The sequence below is a fragment of the Coregonus lavaretus genome, assembly GCF_964263955.1.
Source record: "Coregonus lavaretus genome assembly, chromosome: 15".
NCBI lineage: Eukaryota > Metazoa > Chordata > Actinopteri > Salmoniformes > Salmonidae > Coregonus > Coregonus lavaretus.
Window position 1 is genome coordinate 9,781,911 of NC_140002.1, and position 15,481 is coordinate 9,797,391.

Genomic DNA, 15,481 nt, shown 5'->3' on the forward strand with positions numbered 1-15,481 from the left:
ATGGCTGCTAAAATGGCTGTGGATTGTCAATGTGGTTTCCAGAAAACAATACTGAACACAGAAAAACACCTGTTTTTGGTCCCAAAGGGTACATTTTTTACCATGTGCGCCATTTGAATAGAATTCGCTCACCTCCTCGGGTGATGTCCATGTCCATTTCCAAGTAACTCGCTTCCATTGTCTTCAGCAACTTCACAGGAGTCTGATTGTATTTGCATTATGTTTGTTTTTTTGCGATTGCGATTGCTTGTGATCCTCTGTAGCTCAATTGGTAGAGCATGGCGCTTGTAACGCCAGGGTAGTGGGTTCGATCCCCGGGACCACCATGCGTAAAAATGTATGCACACATGACTAAGTCGCTTTGGATAAAAGCGTCTGCTAAATGGCTTATTATTATTATTATTATTATAATATCATAATCTCCTACAACAGCGGTAGGCAACTAGAATCAGCCTCCGGGCGATTTTTGCCAGAACATAAATTATAATAAAAAGAGATTGTATTTAAAAATAACAATAATTTCATACTTTGATTACATTGAGACACGATCACATATTTTTTTAATGGGAATGCTTGGGAACAGATTTCGTAAATGCAATTTTTTTTTGCTGATTACCGGTTGATTTCACAGTCTTTTTTTACCAAAAAATAAAATCCCTCTAAAAAATAAAAAAAATCTGGTGGTGCCAGACCCCACACATCACTCTCCTGTGTCCGGCGTAATGTCAAGCATGGCGTGGATCTCCTCTGCGCTGTATCCCAGAAGGCCGTTCAGGTCGCAGACGAAGCGGTAGACGTAGCGCTTGCCAGACGTCTTGTGGATGATGTTCTTGTCGTAGTAGTAGCGCAGGCCGCGGCTCAGCTTCTCATAGTTCATCTTGGGCTTGTTCTTCCTCTGGCCCCAGCGCCTAGCCACCTGGAGGACAGGAGATGGGGAGGAGGAGAGGAGAGGGAGGAGTGAGGACAAAAGATGGAGGAGAGCGAGAGAGCGGGTCAAATGATCTTGCTCCACCTCATCCCCAATGGCAAGATCAAGCAAACATACTTTTTACTTTGTCTCTTCCATCAGGTCTTGTCAATGTGAATTAGTAGCTGGATATAGAATGAAGTGATAATCAAATCAAGTGTTGCTTGATTGGGCCATCATTTCAGACTTTCCTGAGAGGGTCCTCCCTGGTTGCTTAAGTGGAAGGGACGTTCTCACCTCATCGGGATTGGTCAGTTTGAATTCCCAGCCATCTCCCGTCCAGCTGATGACTGACTGACAGGATGTGTCGGTCAGGAGCTCCAACAGAAACTGCCACAGCTGGATAGGACCACTTCCTGTGGAAGCACAACCAAGGAACATATACAGTTTATTACTTTAAAATGTATTGTTGTTTGTGCCCCCGCACATTGACTCTGTACCGGTACCCCCTGTATATAGCCTCCCTACTGTTCTTTTATTTTACTCCTGCTCTTTAATTATTTTCTATAATTTACTTATCTATTTTTTACTTAACACTTTTCTTTTCATTTAAAAAAGAAAACTGCATTGTGGGTTAAGGGCTTGTAAGTAAGCATTTCACTGTAAGGTCTACACCGGTTGTATTCGGCGCATGTGGCAAATAAAATTTGATTTGATTTCTTTGGGATTCAATTAAACAAATACCATAGTCACCTTTTGCTACCAGGTAGTCAGCAATTGTTTTGAATTTTTGGGTTACATAACCACACACCTGTGTATCCCGCAAGAGCCGCTGCCGGTATGACAGACTTGTCTTTGGTCAGGTCCATGCGCTCCTTCACATAGTCTTTGAAGGTGCCTTTGGCCGGGTGGCCACGCAGCGTGGCCGGGTAGTCCTCAGAGTCGAAGCTGTCGTAGGAGGGCATGCGCTGCAGGCTGCAGAAGGGGGAGTGGCTGCCCCAGGACTGGGTGAGACGCTCACAAGCCTCTAGGCTCTCAAAGGATTCTTGGCCACCAATTTTACCTGGGAGGGAAAAGAGTGGAATACCAGGGCCGTGTTCAGTTGGGTGAAAAAGTTTTGAAACAAAATGAAGCACGGAGGAACTACCTGAACCAATAATAAAAAATTTAAAAAATCTGCAGCAAATATTTGCTACCGTGTGCCCTACTGAACACCAACCAGGTATTTATAATGAGGATCATAAAGTTGAATATGTTGATTTGCATCACAGTGAAGAATATCCATCCACACGATGTCCTTAATGATCTCCTTGCTAAATCTGATTCTACCCGGCTAAAATGTCATATACATTTAATGTACGGTAGAATATTATATATAGCACACAAACATTCTCCCATGATGTCTTCTATAACATTTAAGGTGGAGGAGAATGTGGCTGAGTTGGTAGAGCATGGCGTTTTCAACATCAGGGTCGAGGGGTTGATTTCCACAGAGGTCAATAAGATACAATTTGTATGCACGTACTACTGTAAATCTCTTTGGATAAAAGCATCTGCTAAATGGCATATGTTATTATATATTACATGACTGTGGTCTTACCTCGAATGACGTGCCCCATGCACATGTTGTCATGGGAGACCACTTCCTGTTTGATGGTGAGGTAGTCCCCCTGCTTAGGACCCAGTGGGCCAGTAGAATGTCCATTCTCACTCTTGATTGACAGCAGGTCCTCACAGGTGGTTGGTAGAAGTGTCTGATAGGACTCTGTGATGAAGCCTGGCTCCGAGTTGTCTGATGGAAGGACGCACTGGGCGCGTTCAGTACCAAAGTCTATGGAGAGGAATTGGGGGTGAGAAATTACATCTCTCTCCCAAAAAAGGGAGTAATGATATTTCTCTCCATTATAAAATGGACAGCATGATTTGGACAATAATGTAGTTGTGTCTCTTCGGTTTTGGGCAGAGGCAGAGCAGCTATACTCACTGGCAAAGTAGTCATAAGTGAACCGGGACTCCTGGAATGTGGATATCAAGCCATTTACGGGGAAATGCCTCACATCTTTACCAAGAAAGACACGTTAGTTAAGATGGTACACTGTTTCCCCATCTCTGCTGTAACACAAAAAAAAAAAATCTAACAACTAAACGCCACAGTAAAATATCAATGTTTGTGGAATCGGATGCTAACACGTTTTATACAATAGGCTTTGCTGTCCGTTAAAAAAGTATTTTGCGCTGATGATAGCCTTACAATCTCTCGATAGCCTAGCAATGATGCTAATATAGCTAGCAATTATGCTAATATAGCCAAAGTGCATTTTACATTTTAGTCATTTAGCAGACGGTCTTATCCAGAGCGACTTACAGTTAGTGTGTGCATACATTTTCATACTTTGAAGGCAATAAAGTAGGCAATAAATGTTGCTGCTGCCGTAGTATTTACACGTCAGCTACTATAGTGAGTGAAATCACTGCAACACTTAAGAGCTGCAGTCAGTTTCAGAATGGGTGGCATGAACTAAGTTAGCCCTAAATATTTCTAAAACTAAAAGCATTGTATTTGGGACAAATCATTCACTAAACCTCAACTAAATATTGTAATGAATAATGTGGAAATTGAGCAAGTTCAGGAGACTAAACTGCTTGGAGTAACCCTGATAACATTAATAATACACATGTCAATCTCTCCTGGCTCAAAGTAGAGGAGATTGACTTCATCACTACTTGTTTTTGTAAGAAGTATTGACATGCTGAATGCACCGAGCGGTCTGTTTAAACTACTAGCACACAGCTCGGACATCCATGCATACCCCACAAGATATGCCACCAGATGTCTTTTCACAATCCCAAAGTCCAGAACAGACTACGGGAGGTGCACAGTACTACATAGAGCCATGGCTACATGGAACTCTATTCCACATCAGGTAACTGATGCAAGCAGTATAATCTTTTTTTTTTTTTTACAGATAAAAATACACCTTATGGAACAGCGGGGACTGTGAAGAGACACACACAGCCACAGACACACGCTTACACATACACATGATAAGACACGCACTCTACACACACGTACACATGGATTTTGTATTGTAGATATGTGGTAATAGAGTAGTGGCCTGAGGGCACACAATGTGTAGTGAAAAGTGTTCTGAAATGTAATGTCATGTAATATTTTAAATTGTATATAACTGCCTTAATGTTGCTGGACCCCAGGAAGAGTAGCTGCTGCCTTGGCAGCAGCTAAATGGGATCTTTAATAAATATAAATATAGCAATGATGCTAAAAGTTGTATTGCTAGCCTAGAAATGATGCTAACAGCCTTACGGTATGTTGCAAGCCTTGTAATGGTGCTAATAACTATAGCAATGATGCTAATAGCCTTACTAGATGTTGCTGTGGTAGCAATGAAGCAAATAGCCTTACTTTATGTAGCTGGCTTCGCAATGATGCTAATAGACTTAATGTACGTTGTTGGCCTAACATTGATACTAAAAGCCATAGGCTACTACTGTACAGCTACTACTGTATGCTGCTGGCCTAGCAATGATGCTAATAGCCTTACTAAATGTTGCTGGCCTAGTAATGATGTAAATGGCCGTATTTTGCTGGCCTAGTAATGATGCTAATAGCCATGGGTTAATATAATGTAAAAAGCCATCTGTTGCTATCCTAGCGATGACACAGGTGCTACCTACCTCTCTGCATCATCTCCAGGTGTTCCCACAGGATGTCCCCCACAAAGTCAGGCGCCAGGTCCAAGAAGCACTCCTTCCTCAGGGCACAGAGGCTTACCCCGGCCATACGGAAGCGGCGCAGGTCCACGCTCTTCAGGCTGAACTCGTTCACTGTCCACAGCAGCCACTGGCCCACCTGGCTCTCTGACCACTGCCTGGGGTCTGGACACAGAGGAGGAAGGGGTGTAACATCAGAAACTGTCTTAGTGTGATCCCTGTGTATTCACTGACTATATGGATCATATGTTGTGCAATGATGTCAGAGGGGGGGAAAAAAACTGTTCTTTGTTTGAAGTAACTTCTTTGTTGTTGTAATATCGCAAACGGACATAGCAGTTTCACAATTAGGGATTCCGGCTTTAAGTCAGTGGGACCTAATCCAAAAATAAAATGTATTCTCAAAACTGTTTGAGCAGCATCATATACACTTTCTTGTATAGTGTGGTGTTTGCAGATGTTATAACCCTCCCCTCTCGCACCGTATGCCAATCCTTAGACTTTGGCAGATAAAGTCAAAACTCCCTGCACCAAAATTCCTCAGCAACTGCAGAGACTGATAGGCGTTTATTAACAGTCGCCCCCTAGACGGAGTGACTCACTGTCTATCCACGCCACACACGTTTGTTTAGTCTTAACAGGCTGCTCCTTCAACTCTCCCACCAGGTCACATGGTCTCATGCCAGCTCTGAAGGGAGTGAATGGGTCGTCATGTCAAGGGATATTGCAAGTTGGTTTTACAACCAACTTGGCTTTGTCAGACAGTTCCCACCGGCATGTTGTAAAACACTGTTGAGGCAGCACATTCCTGCTGGGGAAAGAAATCTGCCTCAGAGAAAAATAAATATGGCAGGTATTGCTCTGTTTTAGTATGTCGTTTGACTGTTTCATCCATCTTAAACTTGGATTGACCTGTGTGTGAGACAGTTCATTTTCAATTCCGGGGGGTGTTTACTGTGGTAAAATGTTCAGAACATTTCAAATAGAAATTACTAAAATTTACACGATTCATATACTTCATGTACAGACATCTATTCTACACAATTAATTTCTATCTGGGCCCATATTCATAAAGCGTCTCAGAATAGGAGTGATTTTAGATGCAAAACTGATCCTAGATCAGCAATCCAACTCTGAGATGCTTTTTGAATACGGGCCCTGAACATTTTGTAACGTAGTGGTGCCCTCCTAAACGGGGGGGGGGGGGGGGGTCTTACCTCTGGGCATGCCCAGTCTCTGTTGCTCCTTGGTGAAGCCGCTGAATGTGGCCTTCAGGGCCTGTGACATAATCTCCTTGCTCCCCGGGGTGAGCAGGGCCACATCACTGAAGTCCACATCTGCCAATACAAACAAAAGACAACAACTCAGCCCCACACAGCCTCAATGCTAGTACACTGGTCACCAATCTGATACTATACTGTAAACTGGGTTCCAGCCAACATTAGTAGTAGAGTAGACAATAACAAAACATTGTGTTAAATGTATGCATTGACGTTTCAACTTTTTCAGTATGTCACACAACGTCCCGAGTCTCCTGTCCGCTCCAGCGACTCATTGTGGCCCAAACACAGTGGTTTATACCACAAACAGCATGAAAAGGGGCCTTGCCCTGATGCTTGAGAGCACCACTGTGGCTGTCCCCCACCTCCCTCCAACCAGAGGGAGCACTGTGGCTGCCCCCTTCACATCACCCCAACAAGAGAGACAGAGGAAGCACTGTAGCTGGACCACAGCAGGGTCAAACAGCCACCAGTCAAAAGGGCATGGCAGTAATGTCACCCAATGTACTGCCAAGCATGGGGTCTGACACACTTCCGCGTGCACAAACAAACAAAAAAAAACACACACACAGCCCTAGGGCAGTCAGCTGCAACCAGACAGTGGTCTTTAATGGCTTAATCGGCGCCTTATGACTGCCATTCACATAATTAGACGGGGGGGGGGGGGGGGGGGGGGGGGGGGGTTGGGAGAACAGGATGCATGAAATCAATCATTGTTGTGATACATGTAGCCTACATCTGTGTTTTATAGGACAGGCTTTTCTATGTCCAAAATGGCACCCTATTCCTTTTATTGTGCACTACTTTACTTTTGACGAGGACCCATAGTGCTCTGGTCAAAAGTAGAGCACTATATAGGGAAGCGCATGCCATTTGGGATGCAGACTATCTCTAATAATGTCAGTAAAGATAGAAATGCACCAGAGACCCTCCTTAAAACCATGGGTAAAAGCCAGCCAGTCAGTCAGACTGATGAGTGTCAGACAGACTGGCCATAGCCAGTGAATCTGGCTGGAGACAGCCAGAACATCTAGACTCATAAAGAGAACACATGAACCCAATTAAGTATGAAAAATATATGCACTTACTAACTGTAAGTCGCTCTGGATAAGAGCGTCTGCTAAATGAAAAAAAAAAAAAGTCCCCCTTTTGAACGTCCCAGGGGGTGTGAAATCTGTATTCTGTGGCTTGTTAACAGAAGAGCGCATGGTTGGTTCCTGAGGGGTTAGGGTTGAGGAGAGGAGAATCATTACACTGAGGGCTTCTGTTAGCAGGTTGATTTATTTTATCGTACTCTCAGCGCCCTGTATTGTCCTACCTGATACAGAAAATCCCCATCAAAGCGCATACTGCTAAAACACCCACCATCCAATCCCTGCCTTAATAACTTCCTGTTCTAAAAAAAAATTTTTTAAGGCAGCCATCATCATGTCTCTGGCAAACACTCCAGTCTAGCCTACAATATTCTTTAAGAGAGTGGTGGAAATTTCCTGGAATCTGTTGCAAGGAGGTACAGGGAATGGGAACCACATGTTGGATATCCTGCTGTGATGTCACTGGGATAGTCCGGCCGCCCCTGTCTGCCAATAGCGACACAAAGGAAGTCACAAGGGCCCAAGCGAGAATCTCAAGTCATGGTGTACAACACAGTCCAGCTCAGAGTTGTCAGGACATTCCCACTGCACTGTCTGCACTAGCCCGGAAATCATTAACAACAATTACCTAATAAGCAGATAGTTTCAATTGCCAAAAGGTTGCTACCTTGATTTAGTTTGTGTGTATTTTTCATTTTGAATGCTACTAGAGATGGTTACTGTTAAAAAAACATGTAGGTTTATATTAGGGACAGGACGATACCAGTATAGAGATACTCGTTAGTATCATGGCAAGGAAACAAAACAAGAAGCGGATTTAACTTCAGAAAAACAGCCTTAATGTTGGAAACAAACGTCATTATATTGTCATCCAGAGTCACATTTATTTATTTTCCTAGCTATACCACCCAATATTTTACATACAGCAGGTTTTTAAAAGGACCAAAGAGTGATTTCTGCTCGTGTTTCCATTTTTGCCATAAAAAAAATTAAAACCTACTATAATAATAGGGATACTGGCATTGCCACAGCCCTAGTTTATAGAAGTCTGTCTCACTACCGACACATTCAAACATGCTGTTAATTTGAATTGCCAATTAGCCTAAAGCTTGTGTCTTTTGTTCTCTTCCTATGTGTCAACGAAGTGGGGCAATATCTCAAATTGAGATTATTTAGCCGAGAAACATCCATCATTTCTGTTTAAAATACTGATGTCTGTTTCGAGTCAAACAGATTTTTTGAGTCAGTGGCATCAATCAACATAGGCAATATATTACATTTTGATTAAATCTTTCATATAATAAACATCACTTTGGGTTGAAATCTAGTTTCTAAAGATATCCACTTTTCCTCAGGATGTTCTGGGGGAAGAAACTCAACTGAAACAGATCCAAAAGAACATGAGTAAGTGGTTTAGGGGAATGGAAAATCACTGAATTAGTTTGACCCCCTCTATGACATTGCTGGATTTCGTGGACCTCTAAGCCTGACTCACGCGTGTGTCATCGTGTGCTGAGAGAGGGCAACGAGGACACACCCTCACACACACACACACTATATGGGCTGAGCAATGATCTCCCATTGCGAGTATTGCTTGAGGACACACCCTCCACACAGCCATGTTTTCCCGGTGGTCTGGTTAAAAGATCACACAGAACCATTATGCCAGTTACCAGTCAGCTTGGGTTTCTGTGATCCTTCTAAACCCTAATCATTCTCTGGCATCGCTATCATTCAGAGCTGATGATATATCTCGGATTAGGAGAGTGTGGCTACATCCCAAATGGTACCCTATACATTGCACAGAACCCATAGTGCTCCAGTCAAAAGTAGTGCACTATATAGGGATTTGGGTGCCAATTTGGAACTGACCCTGTGTTTTATGACTAAGCGTTACAAGGCGTGATGAGGCAGCCCAGTCAGTCCACAGGCATGCCAAGAGAGCTAAACTGTTTAGAGAGAGCACGCCAGGGGGGTAAGAGGGCCAAGCAAGCGGGAATGGAATGCTGCCCCCCACATGACACACGAATGGCTCACCTAGCCACACTGCCCGGACAATACCTCTCTACCTCCTCTCCCAGAACTCAACATCACAAAGTGTGAACAATTGTTTTTTAAAATCGAGTCACTTTATCAGTATAATTAACTAGGACACATGACTAAATCATAAAAACATCAAAGTAAAAAAAAATGCCAGCCCCTCTGAACCTGTTGACTCCGGCATTCATTACGATACCAAAAGCTGTAGAAGCATGGCCATTTCATATTTAACTGCCACCTTTCACAGTATAACAGAGGCCTTACTTGTTCTTAGCGTGAGAGGAGTTGCGTGGCTGTCCTAGAATTGCTATACAAGCACTACGGAAAGCCCCGTGAAGAAAACAATGCATGGAATGAAAGCAGGAAAGCCTAAAAACAACCTAAAATAGCTAACTCACTTCAATTCAAATCATCTTGCAATATCATCACTCAAGAAGATCTGTGTTCGACTTAGAATTAAACAGTTTCCAAATCATGTAAAAATGCATCTTATAATTTATCCATATGTACATTGGATGGTGCCCTCATTGATCGTGTGCCCGCTTATAAATATCTGGGTATTTGGACTGACGAAAAGCTCTCTTTCAAAAAGAATGTTGATGAGTTAGTTAAGAGGAGGATACCAGAATAGCGATACTCATTAGTATCGTGGCAAGGAAACAAAACACAAAGCATATTTAACTTCCTTAGGAAAACAGCCATAAAGTTGGAAACAAACATCATTATGTTGTCATCCAAAGTCACATTTATTTATTTTCCAAGACATAGTACATCATATTTTATATACAGCAGGTTTCTAAAGGACCAAAAGTGTAGTCTGCTTCATGTTTTCATTTTTGCCATGGAAAGAAATATTGCGATAATGGTATCTTCCCAGCCCTAATTGAAATTGGCCTCTTTTACAGTCATGCCTTTCATTAAATAGCAGAAAACAAATTATTCAGTTGACATTCATATGCGTTATACAGATGTAGTATCTTAATTTGAGCCAGTATGCTACAGCAGGAAAATCATCTTGCAGCAACAGGAAATGTGAATTATTATGTGGATTATAATTAATGGACATTTTTTGTAGGGGTTGATACATTTTTCCTTAGTGCAAATCAAGTCTAACATTTTAAAGTGGAAATACAAACTTTAGAAGCCTTTTTAAAGCTTGAATAAAATACAAGTTTGCATTTCCTGCTATGCAGGAAAACTCTCAGCAACAAAAGAGTGATCAAATTAAGATCCTACATCTGTAAACTGTGTCAATATTATCTATATGAATGCAGCTGCCACTGTTTTGAAGCCATTGAACGCAGTTTATAATAGTGCACTACGCTTTATTGCGGGCAATAGGTTCAATACACATCACTACATTCTGTATCAGAAAGTAGGCTGGCCCTCTGAAGTCTCGTAGATTGACGCATTGCATTATTTTTGTTTATAAAGCCCTCCTGCATAAACTTCCGCTGTAACTTACTTCATTGTTTACTTACAGATGTACAAGATTCCAGAACCAGTCTCAGGGATGGCTAACTTTGTAGATCCCTTCGATCTGCACTGAGTTATGTAAATCTGCTTTTAGTTTTTCTGCACCTTACTTGTGGAATGATCTCAAAGGCTCTCTAAAGTTGGATGAACTAGTGCCTCCAAGGCTATTCAAAAGGCTGATTAAGGAACGTTTTACTGAAGAATGTGTTTGATTTTCTGTGATTTTGTTTAGATTTTCGTGTATTGATGTGAATAATGGTGTATATTGGGATCATCTGTTTTTACAACAATTATAACATTCTAACCATTTTTGTATGTTGATTCAGGGGCATCATGCCCGAAAAAGTATTGATAAGGTAAACAAGGCCACTACAGGTGTGGCCTGGCCCCTATCCACAGCAGCTGGCTTTGTTTTGACAGCTAATGTTTCACAGTCATCATGTACCTGGCTGATCGGCTTACTTCAAGCTCAGACGTTCCCCAGCAGTCTAGTGATCACAGGTAGTGATCAGACTGGGACACAGATTCCTATCAGTGACTAGTGTACATATCCCTATGTGAGACACACACATCTCCAGGCCCGGAGATGTAACGCGAGTCACTTCAATGCCAAATGGTGGAAAAGGCTGCTCTGCACAGTCGTGGTCAAAAGTTTTGAGAATGACACAAGTATTGGTCTTCACAAAGTTTGCTGCTTCAGTGGTTTTAGATATTTTTGTCAGATGTTACTATGGTATACTGAAGTATAATTACAAGCATTCCATAAGTGTCAAAGGTTTTTATTGACAATTACATTAAGTTTATGCAAAGAGTCAATATGCAGTGTTGACCCTTCTTTTTCAAGACCTCTGCAATCCGCCCTGGCATGCTGTCAATTAACTTCTGGGCCACATCCTGACTGATAGCAGCCCATTCTTGCATAATCAATGCTAGGAGTTTGTCAGAATGTGGGTTTTTGTTTGTCCACCCGCCTCTTGAGGATCGACCACACGTTTTCAATGGGATTAAGGTCTGGGGAGTTTCCTGGCCATGGACCCAAGATGTCGATGTTTTGTTCCCCGAGCCACTTAGTTATCACTTTTGCCTTATGGCAAGGTGGTCCATCATGCTGGAAAAGGCATTGTTTGTCACCAAACTGTTCTTGGACGGTTGGGACAAGTTGCTCTCGGAGGATGTGTTGGTACCATTCTTTATTCATGGCTGTGTTCTTAGGCAAAATTGTGAGTGAGCCCACTCCCTTGACTGAGAAGCAACCCCACACATGAATGGTCTCAGGATGCTTTACTGTTGGCATGACACAGGACTGATGGTAGCGCTCACCTTGTCTTCTCCGGACAAGCTTTTTTCCGGATGCCCCAAACAATCGGAAAGGGGATTCATCAGAGAAAATGACTTTACCCCAGTCCTCAGCAGTCCAATCCCTGTACCTTTGCAGAATATCAGTCTGTCCCTGATGTTTTTCCTGGAGAGAAGTGGCTTTCTCGCTGCCCTTCTTGACACCAGGCCATCCTCCAAAAGTCTTCGCCTCACTGTGCATGCAGATGCACTCACACCTGCCTGCTGCCATTCCTGAGCAAGCTCTGCACTGGTGGTGCCCCGATCCCGCATCTGAATCAACTTTAGGAGACGGTCCTGGTGCTTGCTGGACTTTGTTGGGCGCCCTGAAGCCTTCTTCACAACAATTGAACCTCTCTCCTTTAAGATCCAATAAATGGTTGATTTAGGTGCAATCTTACTAGCAGCAATATCCTTGCCTGTGAAGCCCTTTTTGTGCAAAGCAATGATGATGGCACGTGTTTCCTTGCAGGTAACCATGGTTAACAGAGGAAGAACAATGATTTCAATCACCACCCTCCTTTTTAAGCTTCCAGACTGTTATTCTAACTCAATCATCATGACAGAGTGATCTCCAGCCTTGTCCTCGTCAACACTCTCACCTGTGTTAACGAGAGAATCACTGACATGATGTCAGCTGGTCCTTTTGTGGCAGGGCTGAAATGCATTGGAAATGTTTTTTGGGGATAAAGTTCATTTTCATGGCAAAGAGGGACTTTGCAATTAATCTGATCACTCTTCATTACATTCTGGAGTATATGCAAATTGCCATCATAAAAACTGAGGCAGCAGACTTTGAAAATTAATATTTGTGTCATTCTCAAAACTTTTGAACACGACTGTAGATTTCAAACACCCGCCAGAACCTCGCCAGCCCGACACGTCTTTGAAATATGTGATAGACTAAACCCATCACAACAAACATCTTAAGACTTTTAGGGTTTAGGGATTTATAGACGTAACATTCAACCTCTCTTCTCCCAGCTTGTTTTATAGCGCTTATTATTTTTACAATACCATTGTCACCTCACACAAGTGTAATAAAACAAGTGTATGACCAAAGTATCATGGTCGTGTTCCTCAGTGTGGGAGCTCTTCCCCTTGAGTGAAGAGGCTGGTTGTTGGGAGAATTGGCAGGATGGTGCAAGCTTTTACAGACAATGCTGCAACTATCAGCACTTTCACACTATGCTGATCACATGAACATTGTGTGTGTGTGTGTGTGTGTGTGTGTGTGTAGTACTCTGTTTTAGCACTTAGATCTTAGTTTAATGTGGTTGACGAATATGTGAATGTGGTGTTGAATAGCCTAGTTTCCATGACGTTTTATGCCGTCGGCATTGACAGCGCAACAGCCTTGAGCAAAAACATCAGAAATCGTATAGTTTGAATATCAATGAAAGTAGAATATGAAAAATTAATTTTAAAAAGGGAGCAAACTACATAATCTGATATTTAAGCGTCGCCAACATATTGACAAATGAGTGTATGGGTGACAAATAGGGCGATTATGGCAATGTGAGAGATATCATCACAACACTGATGACAGAAAACTACCAAGAACATCTAAAAGCAGGTAAGAACATGTAGACTAGTCAGTAACTTTTGCTAAAAAGGATATCTGAGCCAAGAGGCAAGCCAATCCATGTCGACTTTAGCTAGTGAGGGGATTCGATTATCTGGCCCGGGTTTCCGCAGTGGGAGGAGTTTGTCGTCTGAAAAGTGATTGCATTCGTTTTGGAACCGCGCTTCCTCCGGTGCGTGAGCAAGGTGCGCTCTGGCCGACCGCAAAGTCGGCTCAAAACAAAAGTGACGTAGGTTAAGCACGTGGAGTAATGAGTAGGAATCTGTGTCTTCACAAGCAAAAGTGATTGCTTTTGATAAAAACGCTTTATCTGCCTTCTCAATGAAAACTAGTTTAAACATTTGTACATATATTTTATGGAAAAGAGATGTTATGTTTCTCAACGAGGCACCATGATGCCTTGTTGACAACATGACCGAGTGGCGCATATTAGGCTACTGTTCGATTTGAGAAGGGCTCCTGTCGTATCGAGTGAGTGGTGGCAATTATTGCTGATGAACAAAAGGAGTCTGCTCATACTGAACGTTGATCATAAGGTTTATTCAGATCAGAAGCTTCAGCATGAGTGACAGGTGACATGACACCCGGAGAGCGACGCCTCAGAATGGCTGCTCGTTCTGCCTTTCTTCTTCGTTTTCCCCCCTATTTATCACCAATGATGCTCCCTCTTCTGGCCAATCCACAGTCTTCCCTGTCTGCAACACACTTCCGGTCTGTTGTATGTGACGTTACACCTAAAACATTCCCTCTTGATACTAACATAAACAACATTCCATCTCTTCATGAAAAACATTTAACACCATCATAATCTCAATACACTACACTCCCTCACCGCTTTTGTCCGTTCACGTCACGGGCATAGACCGGCGCACCGATTCAGCTTAATTGAAAGCTGCCAGTGATTAATGGATTATTTTTCTCACAATGTTGACATAGGTGTGCACAATTACTGATGCGCGGCTAAAATCACCACTAAAGCTAAAATACATAATTTGAGTTAATAAAAATTGTAATGGATGTATGATAACACAAAGTCGTGTTCTCCCTCATTTGCATAAAACGTTCATTCCACCTACTTACCTTAAATAAGTCTATCAAATGAAATGGTATTTTGATGCTCCACCTCATATTTATGGCACTCAACATAAATCGTCTGCAATAGGGTAAACATTGGTGGTAGTCTGACTGTGTAAACTCAAAATATGCCTAGATGTCTTTGTCAGTAATAAAAATACATAAATACGATAAAAGCTACTTACCCTCCAATTTTTCGGACTTTATCAAAGTTAACGCTGGTTTAATATCAATAGCGGCCGTCATCTCCGCAGCTTCTTCACAACTGATCCAATTTTCACTTTGAGTCCCAGCGACTGCGGATTGATGAGTTATTCAATTGATTGATTTGTAGGCAATTCGAGCTCTGAGCGAATCTTGATTGCAATCCCTTTATTGTCAACTTCGAATGGTATTCCTCCCCATTATTTTTCTTTGAACATTTCTAGACACAAAAGTGTGTAATAATTCCCGCTGAAGCGACGTGTACGCCACTGAAAGTTACAACATTCATAATGATTTTGTTGTACACTCTCCGCTAAAAGAGGCCGGGTTTGACACATGACGCGTATTAGAGGCGAGGCCAAAAACTCCACGGATGCCGGTCAGTTTACTCATCATAAGCAGAGCAAATTTAGGTAAATAAAACTGTTTAATGATTTACAACGAGTATGAGTCAATGCCAAGGTGAGTCATGCATCAATAACTATACGTGTTGTACAAATAACATTACATTAATGTTAATTTATCTTCTGAAGCATGAAAAAGAAGGACAAAGTAGTTGAACTTCATAGTAGTTGGTTTGGCTTATGACTGATTGATAACATGGAATAGATGGAATATCCCAGGGTGAAAACTTCTAAGTGGATTCCATAGCCTGAGTGAATGCATACAGATTATCTAATAATTTAGGTATTCTGGAAGTCAGTCAAATTCAACTTGTCCATCATCCTGTCAAGGAATGGGGCAAAGTGTGTGT

The 15,481-nt window shown here is 42.2% G+C and overlaps 1 protein-coding gene across 2 annotated transcripts; it reads right to left on the reverse strand.

The window, feature by feature from the left end:
- Positions 1 to 540: 540 nt before the first annotated feature.
- LOC311142915 (protein C-ets-1-like) lies at positions 541 to 15,019 on the reverse strand. 2 transcript variants are annotated; one of them, XM_084178655.1, is made up of 8 exons: positions 14,709 to 15,019; positions 5,857 to 5,976; positions 4,604 to 4,804; positions 2,892 to 2,966; positions 2,508 to 2,738; positions 1,719 to 1,970; positions 1,205 to 1,323; positions 541 to 916 (listed from the first exon to the last, which is right to left on the reverse strand). In XM_084178655.1, the coding sequence occupies exons 1-8, from the start codon at positions 14,767 to 14,769 to the stop codon at positions 701 to 703; spliced, it is 1,275 nt and encodes a 424-aa protein (XP_084034781.1). In that variant the 5' UTR covers positions 14,770 to 15,019; the 3' UTR covers positions 541 to 700. The 2 variants fall into 2 exon arrangements, with proteins under 2 accessions (XP_084034781.1, XP_084034782.1); XM_084178656.1 differs by lacking the exon at positions 2,892 to 2,966 and having other exon boundaries at positions 545 to 916.
- Positions 15,020 to 15,481: the final 462 nt, after the last annotated feature.